Source organism: Hypanus sabinus, chromosome 6, assembly GCF_030144855.1.
Source record: "Hypanus sabinus isolate sHypSab1 chromosome 6, sHypSab1.hap1, whole genome shotgun sequence".
NCBI classification, from domain to species: domain Eukaryota; kingdom Metazoa; phylum Chordata; class Chondrichthyes; order Myliobatiformes; family Dasyatidae; genus Hypanus; species Hypanus sabinus.
Window position 1 is genome coordinate 109,936,683 of NC_082711.1, and position 17,633 is coordinate 109,954,315.

Consider the following 17,633-nt stretch of genomic DNA (forward strand, 5'->3'; position numbering starts at 1 on the left):
TCATATTATGATCACTTGCCCCAAAGGGTTCTATTACCTTAAGGTCTCTAATCAATTCTGGTTCATTGCACAATACCCAATCCAGAATAGCTGATCCCCTATAGGGCTCAACGACAAACTGCTCTGGAAGTCCCCCTCTTAGGATCCAGCACCAATCTGATTTTTCCTATCTATCTGCATGTTGAAATCCACCATAACTATTGTGACATTTCCTTTTTGACACGTGTTTTCCAACTTCTGTTGTAATTTGTAGACCACATCTTTACTACTGTTTTTGGGGGTTGGGGGGGGGGGTGTCTGTATATATTGTAATTCCCATCATGGTCATTTTAACCTTGCAGTTTTCTTAGCTGTACCCACAATGACTTAACACATTCCAACCTCATATCACCTCTTTCTAATTATTTGGTTTCATTTTTTTGAAACCAACAGAGCCACTCCACATTCTCTGCCTACCTGCCTGTCCTTTCAACATATCTCCTTGGACTTTAAGCTCCCAGCTATGATTCCATGATGCCCATAGCATCACACATCCCATCTGTGACAGTGTTGCAAGTTCATCTACCTTTTTCCATGTACTGCGCACATTCAAATATAACACCTTCAAGTTCATCTTTTCCAATTTTGTCTGCTTTTACATTGCAACTCATCCCACTAACTACAATTCCGCCCTATCATCAGCTTCTCCTTGCTGGGAGTCTCACTACACATTGTCTCTGCTTGCAAACCAACTATCTCATCCTCAGCACTTTCACTCTGGTTCCCACCCCCTGGCCAAATTAGCTGAAACTGTCCCAAGCAACTCTAGCAAAGCTGCCTGTGAGGATATTGAACCCCCTTGGGTTCAGGTGTAACTCCTCCATTTTGTGCAGTCCGTACCTTGCCCAGAAGAGATCCCAATGATCCACAGATCTGAACTTGATTTCCCTGCATCTGTTCTTCAGCCAAATCGTCCTATTCTCACACTTACTGGCATGTGGCATGGGCAGCAATCTAGAGTTTACTACCCTGGAGGACCACATTTTGCTTTTAGAATTATTTATTCCTCTTTTTGATATACACAAGTAATTTATAGTTTTTATTATGCATCGGCACACTACAGCTGCCAAATCTCACGACATATGCTAGTGATATTAGACCTGATTCTGTGTCTGTCGGTGGCAAATTTGGGTGCCCAGGTATTGACTGCAATTATAAAGACAAAGGCTGCAGATGCTGAAATCCGGAGCAAGACAAGGTGTGGCGGGAACTCATCAGGTCCTGCATCCGTGAAGCAGGTGGGCGTTCGACGTTTCGGGCGATAAGATAGAGGGGTGTTGGATTGATAAATGCATGCCAAAGGTTACAAAAAGGATTCTCAGCGGGAAATGACTGTTTAGCATTTCCATAGAGGCTCCTGCCCTGCTGAGTTCCTCCAATGAGTGTGAGAGACAGCCTGGATTTCCAGCATCTGTAGAGTATCCTGTGTGTAGGAAAGAATTGCAACTCCTCAGGGTAAAGTCCCACATCAAAAGATCAAGGGTTGGAGGAAAAGTTATCATTGCTTAGGCCTGATACTCCCACAAGACTCTTCCTCCACCTTCTACCTTCATGAAGTGCCTGGCCAGGCCATACATTGCATGTTTTATTTTGGAACATAGTTCTCTTATTTATAAATTATATCTAGGTTGGAGATTACATGAGATACTGAGAATGGCAATAAGAATGACGTATTTAAGTGTATATTTCTTGGTGAGTATTCCGTGTTGCCATTTGGTATGAGACCCAGACACCGCCTTTAAATTTCAGAATGTCCGCTGGTCTATAAAAGTGACGGAGCCATTGCCCCATATGGCTATCCTTGGGTGACAAGTGGATGTTTAACCTTTCCAAGGCCCACAAAAAAGGGTCTCAACGTCAGGCACAGCTCAGTTTAACACTAATGTCCATCCAGCTTATGAACCAACCCGGGCCCCGTCTCGTCCGCTCTCCAAACGCTGTAGAAGTCAGGGCCGTGGGCTAAGCAGTACTTGTTAACTCAGCCTAAATCGAAAGTAAGCTTCCTCAGACAAACCAAAAACAAAAATCTCCATCTCCCGCTTAAAGTTGAAGGTGATATATGCTGATTTCCTAAGTTGTTGACACTTCGGGTAATTGGTTTAATTATGTGCCTACCTTTAGTTGAAGTAAGCTTTTGATCGACATTCGAGGTGGAGAGGACTATGAACAGTAACGAGAGAGATCAGCTCTCCAAACAACCTACCGTAGTCCTGATATGATCATCTTGCAAAAGCTGTTGCAGGTCCAGTTTCAGCATTTAAGAAACTCTTGGATGGAGAGCATGGAGGTCTATGATCCGGCTGCAGGTCGATGCGACTAGGCAGATTAACAGTTTGGCACGGAGTAGATAGGCCAAACGGCCCGTTTCTGTGGCTATAGTGCTCTGACTATCAGCGTCAGGAGTAGAAATAAGCCCGACACACTGACTGTAGACCTTTAGACACATGCACCAAATAGTTTCTGCTTTGCCTCAAGGTCTTACAGGAGCAGAATCAGGCCATTCAGCCCTTCTCTGACTGTACTTTCCCCACAGCCTCGTCTGCTCGCTCCCACTCTGCACCCACCGGCTCCCAGGCACCTGTATGGAGTAAATCGATGGCCAGAGGACCAGGTGAATCCCACCGCCCATGTCACCTGCCATTAGCACAACGTATCAACCCATTTTCCCTTGAGTTACTCAAAATTTAAATCTCCCCTCTCTGCTGCATGCAACACCACGCAGTTCGCTCATCCCCAAGGCCCCACTATCAGACCGCAGAAACAGTCTTAAGGAGTTATTTTTCAAACACATTATAAATCATCAGGTGCACTTCTCGTTCATTTTTCTACAACAATACTTCAAAGAAATTGTTAATTGTTACATTTACAAAGTTCAAAGCAAATTTAATATCATAGTACATATATGTTACAATATGCAATCGAGATTAATTTCCTTTACAGCACTACAAAACACAATAGTTTCAATGACCAACCGCACTAAACAGAGGCAAACAAGTTAGACAGAACTACAACTAGCCCCGGGTGTTGTTTCAAATTAGCAGAAAATTCTGATGCCCCGCCCGATGGTTCTTTAATCCAATCTCACTGAGGATGTAATTGGAGTGAAGGATCGATCACAGCGATCAGCAAAAGGTATTGCGTCCAGTGAGTGGATACCTGGATGCCAATCATGCACCATTACCAAATGTAGTCTGATTTGATCAATGGAAACTTCTCTCTGCCTCAGTAAAACAGTTATCATCTCAGACCTCCTCCCCCCCACCCCTCCCAAGGGGCAGAAGTTACAGAGGGCCGAAAAGCAGCATCGCGTTCAGAGGCACCTTCCACCCCGCTGTTACACCGCAGCTGGAAAGTCCCCTGCTACGTAAAATGGATTCTTGACTTCACAATCAACCGCGGGATGGCCTTCCACCTTACATCCTCCGTGCATTCCACCTTCTTCTGTACTGCTGTCTTCTACCCTCGTACCACGGTCAGAATGATATGTATTGAAAGTATGCAAGACAAGCTTTTTTATTGTATCTCGGAACACGCGACCAATTTCAAAAGTCAAAGTAAATTTATTGTCAAAGTACATATATGTCAGCATATCCAACCCATGACATTCATTTTCTTGCGGGTATTCACGAGAAATACAAGAAACAACAGGATCAATGGAAAGTCCGCACCCAGCAAGATGGTCACACAACGATGCGCAAAAGTCAAACTGCAAATACAGTATAACAAATAAACAAGCAATAAATATCGAGAACATGAGATGAAAAGTACTTGAAAGTGAGTGCGTAGCTTATGGGAATAGTTTAGAGATGGGGTGAGTGAAGTTATCCCTCCTCGTTTCAAGAGGGGTGTTGTGGGTCACATTTTCTATCTGCAGTTTCCGACAGCACAAGTTTGTTCGGGGAACTTTGATGGTTACGTTGTGTCAGCATATCTGTGGAAGGCTTTTACCTCCGACTTCACTCGCTGAGAGGGAAGACCGTGCCAACCAGGTCACCAATCGGCCCTCCTATCTACGCTTGCTCGGTATTATGCAATTGGACGAGCCTGCTGAGCGGAACGCAGGGCACATAGAAGGAGCCAATGATTGCATGGCAACGTGATGAAGTCACCGTGTTACTATCGAATAACCCGCTACAGCGCCATCGCCGGCCAAAGACTCGGACTGGCAGGGTTTCAGGACAAGACCGTCAGAAATCCGTACCACATTCACGCTTCAGTTGCAGCTCCCTCCGTGCCACGTTCAGCAGGCAGCACGGGTCACGGAATCGAACTGATCCTCGCTCGGCCCACACCGAGCCGCTCCGTTCACCGACCTCCTCGCAGCCCGTGGCGGGGCGGAGTGGCGAACAGGCGACTCGGGAAAGTACAGGCACTGCGCCATCGTGCCGTTACAGGATTGTGCCTCGCCGTCAAATGACGCTGTTGACAACTGGTTCGGAGGGTCACGCATTGGCACTGACCGCTGCATAGACCCCTCAACTGTATTGCTCACAATACAAGACCTTCACGTCACGTTGCCTAGTAATCCTTACACATCTTTAACTTGATTAGGCGCAAAAGCTCACATCGCCGATTTAAAGAGCTCTACGAGCATACTTCACTCCCGGTAACCTTTCCTAATCACTCCAGGGATAATTGTATCAGAAAAGATTAGACATTTTTACATTTCATTATCGCCCCCAAACCCCAACAATTTTAAATTTTCAAATTCAAAAGAAACCACGAATTTTAACTCATTTATGTGACTCGCAACTTTTTAAAGAGGCTGGGAAAGATACACGATTATCTACGCCCAGCACACTCCTGATTCACGATGTCGACATCACTCTAGGAAGGATTCGGCTTCCAGTGTACACCTTTGGAACAAAGGTTTTCCGGTAGTATATCAGAGTCGACGATTTGCCATTTGGAAATACGTTATTTTAGACTAAGGATGCTTTTCAAGTCGCAAATGAAACTATCAGAGGAAGAAAAAGAGCCTCGAAACAGACCAGTTTGGCAGTTTTTAAATAGACTGGAATTATTCTAACGTACTTACCACTGACTATTGCCCGAAGTGTCTGTACTCTGTAATAAAATGGGTTGGACGTTGTTCATGTTGAAAGGTGCCTCTCCCGAGCCCTCCGATAGACAATCTTGTTTCTCCGGAGGGGCAGAGGCGTTTGTGATTCTTTCTGTGTCCCCCTACACAACCCAGCCGAATGAAGCCGGAGTTTTTGACTCGTTGCCCAATGCTTCCCGTCGCCAGAAATCGGCCCGCAAGCGCCACCCCGCGGCGGCGGCCGGATTGACGCCTCGCTCCCACAATCCTCGGTAGCCGGCACAAAATGGTGGCAGGTTGAGACAGCTCCCTCCCTTTGACAACACCAAGAGCTCAACTCCCTAACAGACTTGCGGCTCTTCGCCCTAGAGAGGAGAAACACAACGGGTTAACAGGCCGGCGAGCCAACAAAATGGACGCCCTTAAACTCTTAGCCGCCTTGTGCTCTTTAAAAGAAAGCAAACTTAATTGATTTAACCTCTAAAAGCAGCAGGAGGTGACGTTTAAGTCAATAAAGGTCTGGTAGGTGGAATAAAGCGCCCCTCTGACGGAAGTCGCGCCGCCTTGTAGTTTCCCAGTGTCCACCCCAACGGCCAGCGGCTTCACGCAACAGCCAGACGGGCAGCACGCACTGACGCTCGCGCCATCCACCGGCTGCGATTGGCCCGTGCCTGAACCCTCACCCGCCGGCCACCACCAATCGGCAGTGGCCCCATTCCCTCGCGCCACCGCTCGGCGAGAGCGTCAACTGCCGCGGTCTCCTTTTTTTCCCCTCTGTCACCACCTGTCAATCAAACACAAGCGCCCACCCTTCTTAACGGCCACTCGCCACGGTAACCGAACGTTTATCGAAGCTTTTAATTTTAAATAGGTTGCAAGCATCGCTGATTTCAATGCACTTAGTACTTTAGTTGCATATCCAAGTTTTACTTATTGATTTTCCGTGCGTTTTACTTTAAAACTGTTTTAAAGAATGCGTAACGGCTTTCAGTGACGTAACAAAAGTTAGATTTAACATAAGGACCGCCCATGAAAGTAGTCGTGATCAGTTTCCTAACCCGTAGATAAACAAAATCTGATTTTAATTTATTTGAAAACACATTTTGTCATATTTGGGATGGAAGAAATACTGCGTTCGTCTCTAATAGTCTGTAAGATATTAGGCTCAGTTATTTGTTTTCAGTACACAGTGTCCTGTATTTCAAAATCGGATTGCACAGCCACGGTGTGACATTTTCTGATCGCCTATAGATCTGTTAACGTTAACCGGAAGATTAACCGGATTGACGGAAAATGAGCAATTGCGAACATTTACCAAACACGCTAATTGCCATTACCGATTTCTGTACTTTTCTAGGTTCTAGTTACTTAAAAAGCTTCATGGCGCCTTAATTCTCGGAGCTCTCCTCCCTCGCCTCATGTGTGGGTGTTGCGGTCGTCTTTATCACGTCTATAGCTGAAAAGCCCACATCCTGTACTATATATGAAATGCAAGGTTTTTACACTGAGAGCTCGGCTTACTTTAGCTCGGTAGGTTTATATATTTCCGGGTGTTTAGCTGAACTCCCACCATCTGTCGGCACGACACAAGTGGCCTTGCCATTGCTATGGACTTCATTTGAAAGGTCAGAAGATGAAATGTCTATCCAATTCCCTCACGGGGGGGGCTGGTATGATTTTCAACAAAATGTACAGGCCGCCCGGGAGCACCAGCGACCCCAGCAGATGTGCTGGTGAAGTGTTCCCTGGCCTGGAAGAACTGTCTGGGGCCTGGAACGGAGGTGAATGTGTACGTGAAGCATTTCTCTCGCTTGCTGGGATAAATGCCAGGAGGGCAATTAGTGGGGATTAAAGGACAAAGGAATCACGGAGGGCGAGATCCCTGTGGAAAGCCGGTAGGGGGTGGGGGGGGGGGGGTAAAGATGTGTTTGATGGTAGGAGCCCATTGAAGATGGCTGCTTTACATCGATACATTAATTTAGTATGTATCTGTCCCTTACCCACTGCGTGTGTTTTTTTCAAAATTTTCGAAGTACATAACGTCACCCTGAGGCTCAACTTCCTGTGGGCATTCGCAGAAATACAAAGAACCACAATAGCAGTAAGGCTGATCAACACCACCAACGACTAAATCCACCAACACTTTTTATTACTTCCCGTCAGTCACCTTATCTACTGCCTGGCGTCTCTTTATTGTCAATCTATGTATATAAATTATCTTATATATTTATATTTATTGTGTTTTATTTTTGTGTAATTTTATTGTGTTTTTAGTGCTGCATCAGATCTGGAGTAACATTTGTTTTGTTCTCCTTTACACTTGAGTGCTGGAAGTGACATTAAACAATCCTGAATTTGAATTTCTTTGAATGTATGTGAGTGAGTGAGAGTGTGTGTGTGTGCGCACGTGTGTGTGTATGTGAGTGAGTGAGTGAGAGTGTGTGTGTGTGTGTAAGTTATGACCTTTTCAATAAGTAGCTGAGACTGCTCTCTGATCAAAATGGGCCTAGGAGCCATTTTGGTTTGTTCCTATGCACCCTCAAGCGACCAACACAATGGTTATGAATGAGGTGGGTCGAGTAATTAATAACAAATAAATCAGTCCAGATGAAAGTTCTCACCCCAAAGCATCGACCATCCATTTCCTTCCACATATACTGCCTGAACTGCTGAGTTCTTCCAGGATTTTGGGGTGTTTTGCTTGCTCTAGATTCCAGCATCTCTTGTGTCAACAAATACAACCAGTGGCCACGTTATTAGGTGCACCTGTACACCTACTCATTAATGCAAATATCTAATCAGCCAATCATGTGGATGCATCTAAATACATCCAATAATACAGACATGGTCAAAAGGTTTACTTGTTGTTCAGACCAAATATCAGAATAGGGAAAGAAATGTGATCTGAGTGACTTTGATGGTGGAATGATTGTTGGTGCCAGATGGGGTGGTTTGAGTATCTCAGAAACTGCTGGTCTCACTGGCCACTTTATTAGATACAGAAGTTACAGAATGATGTAGTCACTGAGAACAAATCATGTTACTTCACTGCACAACGTCGTACGTCCTGCGGGTCTCTGCGGTGAGCTATAGAGCGGTGGACGTCTTAGTTTCTCGAGCACCCGATATTTTTTTTCAAGGCTGTCTGGGCCGACGAGGTTATTTGGGTATCCCCACCGCATTGTATGCTCCCGAGGCTTCCAGCCCTGTTTCGAGAGCATTAGGCTTGTTTTCGAATTTCTGCAGCCCTGTCTGGAGAACACCCGGTCTGTCTTGTTTCCAGTTCCCCGGACTCCCTGCACCGTTAAGAGTTAAGAGCCCTTGAGAGTATGACACTCGTGGGGCCTGCAGGCCTTTGTGACGTGCTGTAAAGCATTGTGCTTCTTGATTTCTCGAGCACCCGTATGTACTAATTGTACGAGAGGCGTTAAGCCTTCGCCCTTTTTGTTTAATCTTGTCAAGTTAATTGTGAGTGGCATGTTTTTTTTCGGCATTAGGTGATTATTGAAAGCAGATTTGCAATTAGCGCTGAATGCAGGGCCCTCACGTTAAGAATGATCTGTCTCGTAGAGTCGGTCGTGCCACCCATGTTGTGTTGAAACTCCCATGTATCACCTTTTGTTTCCGTCTTTACATGGTAATCTGTCGTTCCTCCGCACCTGGGTTCAGTCGCCAGTACAACCCCGTCTGTCTATATTTTCTTCTGTTCGAAGCAGAAAAATTGTCACCAACCAAATCTGTTGTATACAGCCACTTGGAATATAGTTTCAGTCAGGTTCATGGCAAAAAGGCGGGTCATAATTTAAGGAGGGGTTCAGCAGATCAGTGCCGTCCAGGGAGGAGAGTAAACAGTCAAAACTACGGGCCGAGACTCTTCAACGGGACCGGAAAAGACGGGGGCGCAAACCAGAATACAAAAGTGGGGGGGAGGTGTAGAGAGGCAGTACGTTTTGGAAGATGATAGATGAAGTCATGTAAGGGGGAAAGTGGATGGGGCGGGGTTAATGGAATCTCTTCAATAAACACGCACATTGTGTGTAGAAAGCGGAAACCCAGTTTTAGAATGAGAACTGAAGATTCCTTCCTTTTGAAGCTGCTACATTATGTTGTGAGCCAAAAATAACATCGATTGAAGTTCATTATTGCAAGGCTTCGTGGTAAACGAAAATTGCAGGTGCTTGAAATCGGAAATAAACAGAAAATGTTCGAGTGTTTTCCAGTTCTTTCAGTTTTTATTCGGCTTCATTGCGGAAGTGAGCAAGATTCGGGGCGAGCTGTTGGCAAGAAATAAAGGATTGAGATAACCCAAAGATGAGAAAATCTGCGGTTGCTGGGAATCCAAACAACACACACAAAATGCTGGAGAAACTCAGCTCCCCCTCCCCTCCCCCACCGTCTTGCTCTAACATTTTTTTCCGTTCGTGATGAGGGGTCTCGGCCGGAAACGTCGAATGTTTAGTCGTTTCCAGAGATGCCGCCTGTCCTGCTGTAAGGTAACTTGAATGTTTTGTTACTGTCTCCGGCTTCTCATCCTGAAGGCTTCTCCGAGGATCGTCGCCTTGTCGGGGTGTAGAAGCTTGCGAGTTCCGCGGATCCCGAGAGCGATGCCGCCTGGAGCTTAGCTCTTGGGTGGGTGGCAGATGGCGGTAAGATCAAGAGGGAGGTTCCGGACAAAGAGCGATCCAACCGAGGCCTCAATGGCGGAGCTGGTGGACGGTGACGCCACATCACAACGGCTGTGAAGGCGGATGAAGGCTGCCGCAGCGAAGGGTCCCCAGACTTCTTACATTCCATGCCACTGGACCCTGACCCCGATCTGTCAGGAACTGTGTGGTAGCAGCCCGTGCTTCACCTCACGTTAAACAAACTCACGCACAGGCGCTCTGCATTAAGGGAGTCACAGTCGACGAGAGTGACCGCGGCACTATACGCTTACGGCCGCTCCAACTGACTAAAACAAAGATGTAAGCATTGAGAACACAGAGTCAAAGAGTCACCTCAGCACGGAAACTGGTACTTCGGCTCATCTAATCAGGGTGTACCATTAATCTGCCTAGCCCATCGATTAACACCCGGACCACAGACGTAGTCTTATGATCGTATCCCGGGGAGCTCATCAAAGTCACAGAGCCCTGCATCAAAGGAACACGCTCTTCGGCCTAGCTAGTCCGCGCTGAACTCTATTCCTGCCTGGTCCCATGGACCCGCACTCGCTCAGCCATGCACTTATCCAAACCGCTCTTAAGTGTTGCAATCGAACCCGCCTCCACCACTCCCTCTGGAAGCTGCTGAGTGAAGAAGTTCTCCTTAAACGTTTCTCCTTTCAATCTTCATCCACGGCATCTGGTTCTAGTGTCACCCAATTGGCAATAGGAAAAGTCCACTTGTATTTTCCGTCTCTGCACCCCCATTGTTGTGTATCCCTCTAACAAAAGTCTCGGCGGAAACACCTACATTCTAGGGAATAAGGTCATCTTAAAGTGATCGTCATTTTACAAGATAAATATAGAAGGGCGAACGACCAGACTGATTCGTGCCATGGCGGGTTCAGAGCAACTAAGCGAACCTCTCTCCTACCCTCGCATTATTTCTTGCCGGGATGTAAAGTTTGCGGGTAAACCCTGGCCCATTTCCGTAGCATCCACTGAGCACTGGCTCAAACTGGTCGACCACCTGGCGAATACTGACTCAGACAAGGCACCTGGTTGAACAGCTGGGATAGGCATGACGAACGCAGATTGCCGCTGGGTGGAGTGGTTCACGACGATAAGACCAGGCGGCGTTCGCTAGAGAACCGAGGGCTTCACGACAGTGGAGTGAGTCGTTGACTCCAAACCTTGACCACAAGATATAGGAGCAGAATTATGCCATTCGGCCCGTCGAGTCTCCTCCATCATTCGGTCATTGTTGATTTAATTTCTCTGTCAACCCAATTCTGCTGCCTTTTCCCCGTAAACTTTGGCAGCCTTACAAATCAAAAACCTATGAAACTCCGCTTTATATATTTGAGCAACGCACACAAAATGCTGGCGGAACTCAGCATGCCAGGCAGCAAATATGCAGAACAGACATAGGAGATAATTAGGCCCATCGAGTCGGCTCCGCCATTCAAATCTGGCTGATCCTTTTTTTAATCTCCTCCTCAACCCCAGTGCCCGGCATCTTCCCCAATATCCCTGATGCCATGTCCAATCAAGAACCTATCAATCTCTGCTTTAAATAACCCAACGACCTGGCCTCCACAGCTGCATGTGGCAAGAAATTCCACAAATTCACCACCCTTTAGCTAAAGAAAGTTCTCCTCCTCTCTGTTTTGAAAGGATGCCTCTCTATCCACCGTCTCTTCCGTCTTGTTCTAAAATTGTCCCACAGTTGTTCTAAACGTCCTTTCTATATCCACTCCGTCTAGGCTTTTCAAAAATCGAAAGGTTTCAATGAGATCCCCCTTCATCCTTCTGAATTCCAGCGAATACAGACCCAGAGCCATCAAATGTTCCTCATATGATAACCCTTTCATTCCTGGAATCATCCCTGTGAACCTCCTCCAAAGCCAAATCTCTCATGACTCTGCCTTCTTCTACTACCCATAGTGCTTTCCCCTTACATTTCTTCTTCATCTTTCCTGCCTATCCCCTCCCTGCTTCCCCTCCCCCACCCCTTGATCTTTCCGCTGATCGGTTTTTCACCTGGCACATCCCACCCTCCCCCACCTTCTTTATAGGGCCCCTTCCCCCTCCTTCTTTAGTCCTGACGAAGGGTCTCGGCCCGAAATGTTGACTGCTTCTTTCAACGGATGCTGCCGGACCTGCTGAGTTCATACAGCTTGTTTGTATGTCTTGATTTGACTACAGCATCTGCAGTGTACTTTGTGTTCTGCACAAGCACTGTCAAATCCCGCTGCATCTCAGATTTCTGGTATTTTCACCCCTTTCAGAAAATAGTCTGCACATTTATTTCTACTACCAAATTGCATGACCATGCATTTTACAACATTGGATTTCATTTGCCACTTTCTTGCCCATTCTCCTAATTTGTCTACGTCCTTCTGCATCCTACCGGTTTCCTCAACACTACCTGCAAACTTGGCAACAAAGCCATCTATTCCATCATCTAAATCATTGATATACAGTAGAAAAAGAAGTGGTCCCAGCACTGACCCCTGCAGAACACCACTAGTCACTGGCAGCCAACCAGAAAAAGATCCTTTTATTCCCACTCGTTGCCTCCTACCAATCAGCCAATGCTCTAACCATGTTAGTAACTTTCCTGTAATACCATGGGCTCTTAACTTGGTAAACAGCCTCATGTGTGGCAGACTTCCTGGGAAAAGAAAATAGCCGCTCGTGAGGGGTCTTCTGAAAAGGCCTTCTGAAAGACCAAATGTATAACATCCACTTCATCCCCCTTATCTATCTTACTTGCAATCTTGTCGAAGAATTCCAGTAGGCTCGTCAGACAGTAATTTTCCTGAAGGAAACCATACTGTCTTTGTATCATCTTTTCCTGTGTCACCAAGTACTCCATCACACGGTTCCAGAATATTAAGTGTGTAGTACAGAAAGGTGAGGTGGAACAAGTGATAAGGAGGACACATGTACAGAGGGATAGTCTGACGGAAAATGGAGTTAAATGTGGAGAAAGAATAAGTAAATTTAGGAAGGACAACAAAATTCAAGGGGTTTATAGCCCGATGGGAGTTCGGGGAGCTGGGTTAAGCACAATAGGCAGCGATTTAAACAGAGAGAGGAGAAATGGGACAAAAATTCTGTATCAGAATGCACAAAGTGTCAGAAATAAGGCGGATGAGCTTGAAGCTCAGGTGCAAATGGGTAACTATGATGTTGTTGGGATAACGGAGACATGGCTGCAGGGAGATCAGACCCGGAAAATGAATGTACAAGGGTATACATGCTATCGTAGGGACAGAAATGTGGGCAGAGGGGGTGGGGTGGCCCTGTTGGTTTGGAATGAGATTCAGTCCTTTGCAAAGGGGGACATAGGATCAGGAGAATTAGAGTCTGTGTGGATAGAACTGAGGAACAGTAAGGGCAAAAAGAACCGAATGGGTGTCATCTACAGGTCCCCAAACAGTAGCATGGATACTGGGTGCAAGTTGAATAGGGAGTTAACATTGGCATGTGGCAAAGGTAATGTCGCAGTAGTTACGGGGGATTTCAACATGCAGGTGAACTGGGAGAATCAGGTTGGTGCTGGACACCAGGATAGGGAGTTTGTAGAGTGCCTATGGGATGCATTCTTGGAACAGCTTGTACCAGAGCCGTCCAGGGACAAGACTATTCTGGATTTAGTGTTGTGTAATGAACAGGATTTGATAAGCAATCTTGAAGTAAAGGGGCCATTAGGAGGTAGTGACCATAATATGATAAGTTTTTATCTGCAATTTGAGAAGGATAAGGGCAGATCGGAGGTGTCATTGTTGCAGTTGAACAAAGGAGACTATGGAGCCATGAGGGAGGAGCTGGCCAAAGTTGACTGGACGGATATCCTAGCAGAAAAGACAGTGGAACAGCAATGGCAGGTATTCTTGGGAATAATGCACAAGGTGCAAAATCAGTTCATCCCCCAGAGAAGGAAGGATTCAAAGGGGGGGAAAGGGGCCACAGTGGTTGACAAAGGAAGTCAGAGATTGCATAGCATTAAAAAAAAGAAGTATGACAGAGCTAAGGTGAGTGGGAGGACAGATGATTGGGAAATTTTTAAGGAACAACAGAACTTAACTAAAAGGCAATACGGGGAGAAAAAAATGAGGTACGAACGCAAGCTAGCCAGGAATATAAAGGAGAATAGCAAAAGCTTGTTAGGTATGTGAAGAGAAAGAAGATAGTTAAGAATAATGTTGGGCCCTTGAAGAATGAATTGGGTAAAATTGTTATGGGAAACAGAGAAATGGCAGAAGAATTTAATAAGTACTTTAGATCTGTCTTCACTAGGGAAGACACAAGCAATCTACCAGCTGTATGAATGGGCCAAGGACATAGGGTAACAGAGGGAATGAAACACATTGACATTAGGAAAGAAACGGTGATGAGTGGACTGATGGGACTGAAGGCTAATAAATCCCCAGGTCCAAATGGTCTGCATCCTAGGGTACCAAAGGAGGTGGCTCTGGAAATTGCGGATGCATTAGTAATCATTTTCCAATGTTCCTTAGATTCAGGATCAGTTCCTGAGGATTGGAGAATGGCTAATGTTATCTCACTTTTTAAGAAAGGAGGGAGGGAGAAAACAGAGAACTATCGTCCTGTCTCCCTAACGTCCGTAGTTGGGAAGATGCTAGAGTCCATTATTAAAGATGAAATAGTGGCATATCTAGATAGCAGTGATAGGATTGGGCCGAGCCAGCATGGATTTACCATGGGCAAATCATGCTTGACTAATCTATTGGAGTTTTTCGAGGATGTAACCGGGAAGTTAGACAAGGGAGATCCTGTGGATGTAGTGTACCTCGATTTTCAGAAGGCATTTGATAAGGTCCACATAGGAGATTGGTGGGTAAAATCAGAGCTCATGGCATTGGGGGGAAGATATTGACATGGATAGAAAACTGTTTGGCAGATAGAAAGCAAAGGGTAACGGTGAATGGGTGTTTCTCGGAATGGCAGGTGGTGACTAGTGGGGTGCCACAGGGCTCGGTATTGGGACCACAGCTATTTACGATTTACATCAACGATTTAGATGAAGGCATTGAGAATAACATCAGCAAGTTTGCTGATGACACTAAGCTGGGTGGCAGTGTGACATGTGATGAGGATGTTAGGAGAATTCAGGGTGACTTGGATAGGCTGGGTGAGTGGGCAGGAATATGACGTTTAATGTGAATAAGTGTGAGGCTATCCACTTTGGGAGTAAGAACAGGAAGGCAGATTAATATCTGAACGGTGTAGAGTTAGGTAAGGGAGAAATACAAAGAGATCTAGGAGTCCTTGTTCATCAGTTACTGAAGGTGAATGAACAAGTGCAGCAGGCTGTGAAGAAGGCTAATGGAATGTTGGCCTTTATTACAAAGGGAATTGAGTACAAGAGCAAGGAAATCCTCTTGCATTTGTACAGGGCCCTGGTGAGACCACACCTGGAGTATTCCATACAGTTTTGGTCTCCAGGGTTAAGGAAGGACATCCTGGCTGTAGAGGAAGTGCAGTGTAGATTCACAAGGTTAATTCCTGGGATGTCCGGACTATCATACGCAGAGAGGTTAGAGAGACTGGGCTTGTACACGCTGGAATTGAGGAGATTGAGAGGGGATCTGATTGCAACATATAAGATTATTAAGGGATTGGACAAGTTAGAGGTAGGAAATATGTTCCAGATGCTGGGAGAGTCCAGTACCAGAGGGCATGGTTTAAGAATAAGGGGTAGGTCATTTAGGACAGAGTTAAGGAAAAACTTCTTCTCCCAGAGAGTTGTGGGGGTGTGGAATGCACTGCCCCAGAAGGCAGTGGAGGCCAATTCTCTGGATGCTTTCAAGAAGGAGCTAGATAGGTATCTTATGGATAGGGAATCAAGAGATATAGGGACAAGGCAGGAACCGGATATTGATAGTAGATGATCAGCCATGATCTCAGAATGGCGGTCAGGCTCGAAGGGCCGAATGGTGTATTTCTGCACCTATTGTCTATTGTCTATCACCTCAACAATTGACTGTAACATCTTCCCAAATACTCAGGTCTATAATTTCCTTTCTGCTGCCTTCCTTCTTTCTTAAAGAGTGGCGTGTCATTTGCAATTTTCCAGTCCTTTGGCACCATGTCAGAGTACAATGATTGTCGAAAGATCATTTCTAATGCCACCACAATTTCTAACGTTGCCTCTTTCAGAACCATAGGGTGCAGTTCCTTTGGTCCGGATGACTTATGTCACTTTAGGTCTTTCAGCTTTTTGAGCACCTTCTCTCTTGTAACAGTAACTGCACACACTGCTCTTCCATCACATACATACAACTTCAGGCATACCGCTAATGTCCTCCACGGTGAAGACTGACGCAAAATTTTCGTTTAGTTCATCATCCATCTCCCTGTCCCCCGTTATTATTTCTCCTGTCTCGTTTTCTAGCGGTCCTATATCCACTCTTGTCTCTCTTTTATTTTTAAAATACTTGGAAAGAAACTTTTACTATCCACTTTGATATTGTTACTAGTTTGCTTTCATATTTCATCCTTTCCCTTCTAGATATTTTTAGTTACTCTCTGTAGGATTTTAATAAATTCCCAATTCTATATCTACCCACTAGTTTTTGGTTTGTTGTAAACCCTTTCTTTTGATTTTACAATAGCTTTAACTTCCTTTGTCAGCCACGGTTGTACTATTTTAGAGTACTTACTCATTTTGGGAAAATACATGTCCTGCATCTTTCTCATTGTTCCCAGAAACGCACACCATTACTTCTCTACTGACATCCCTACCAGAAGCTCCTTCCATATTACTATGGCCAATTCCTCTCTCATAATTTCCCTTACTCCACTAAAATACTGCTGCATCAGATTTTACTTTGTCCCTATCAAATTTCAAGTTGAACACAATCATATTGTGATCACTGGTTCCTAATGGTTCCATTACCTTCTGCTCCCTAATCACCTCTGGTTCATTACATAACACTGAATCCAGTATAGCAAACCCTCTCGTAGGCTGATTGACAAACTGCTGTAACAAGCCATCTCGGAGGCATTCAACAAACTCACTCACTTGAGATCCATTACCAACCTAATTTTCCCAATCGACCTGCATGTTAAAACCTCCCATGACTACCATAACATTGCCCTTTTGACTCGCCTTTTCTATTTCCTGTTGCAGCCTGTGGTCCACCTCCCAGCCTCTGTTGGAAGGCCTGTATATAACTGCCATCGGGGCCCTTTTAACTTTGCAGTTTTTTAACTCAACCCACAATATCTTCCAATCCTATGTCACATCTTTCTACTGATTTGATTCCATTCGTTACCAGTAGAGCCACACCACCCCCTCTGCCTACCTTCCTATCTCTCCAATACAAAATGCAACCTTGGACATTCAGCTCTCAACTAGAACCATCCTTCAGTCACGATTCAGTGACGGGCACAACATCATACCTGGCACTATGTAGTAATGCAGCAAGATCATCCACCCTATTGCTCATACTACGCACATTCAGATGTAACACCTTGAGTACCGTATTTCACATTCTTTCTAATTCTGCACCCCTAATGAGTTGATACTCGGCCTTTTGGCTGCAATTGAGTTTCATCAGCTGCCTGCCCTTCCTGAGAATCTGACTGAATACTATCTTTACTTTTTTACCAACCGTTCTACCCTGAGTCTCCTCCGGTTCCCACCCCCCGCCAAATTAGTTTAAATCTTCCCCACAACTAACAAACCTCCCCCTCAGGTTCAGATGCGACCCTTCACTTTTGAACATGTCACACCTCCCGCAAAAGAGATCCTAATGATCCAAAAACTTGAAGCTCTGTCTCCTGCACCAGCTTCTCAGACACGCATTTATCTGCCAAGTAATCCTGTTTCTACTCTCACTGGCGCGTGGTACGTGTCCAATTCTCTATCACCC

The 17,633-nt window shown here is 45.5% G+C and overlaps 1 protein-coding gene across 2 annotated transcripts in view; it reads right to left on the reverse strand.

The window, feature by feature from the left end:
- LOC132395746 (ligand-dependent nuclear receptor-interacting factor 1-like) overlaps positions 1-5,763 on the reverse strand; it is a 49,297-nt gene extending 43,534 nt beyond the window's left edge. Inside the window, exons 1-2 of one of the 2 annotated variants that reach the window (XM_059972719.1) lie at positions 5,559-5,763; positions 5,078-5,445 (exon numbers count right to left, since the gene is read on the reverse strand). In XM_059972719.1, coding sequence (XP_059828702.1) covers positions 5,078-5,136 — 59 coding nt within the window. In that variant the 5' untranslated portion in view covers positions 5,137-5,445; positions 5,559-5,763. The remainder of the gene's footprint in view (positions 1-5,077; positions 5,446-5,558) is intronic. The other variant, XM_059972718.1, reaches the window with a different exon arrangement.
- Between the last annotated feature and the right edge of the window lie 11,870 nt (positions 5,764-17,633).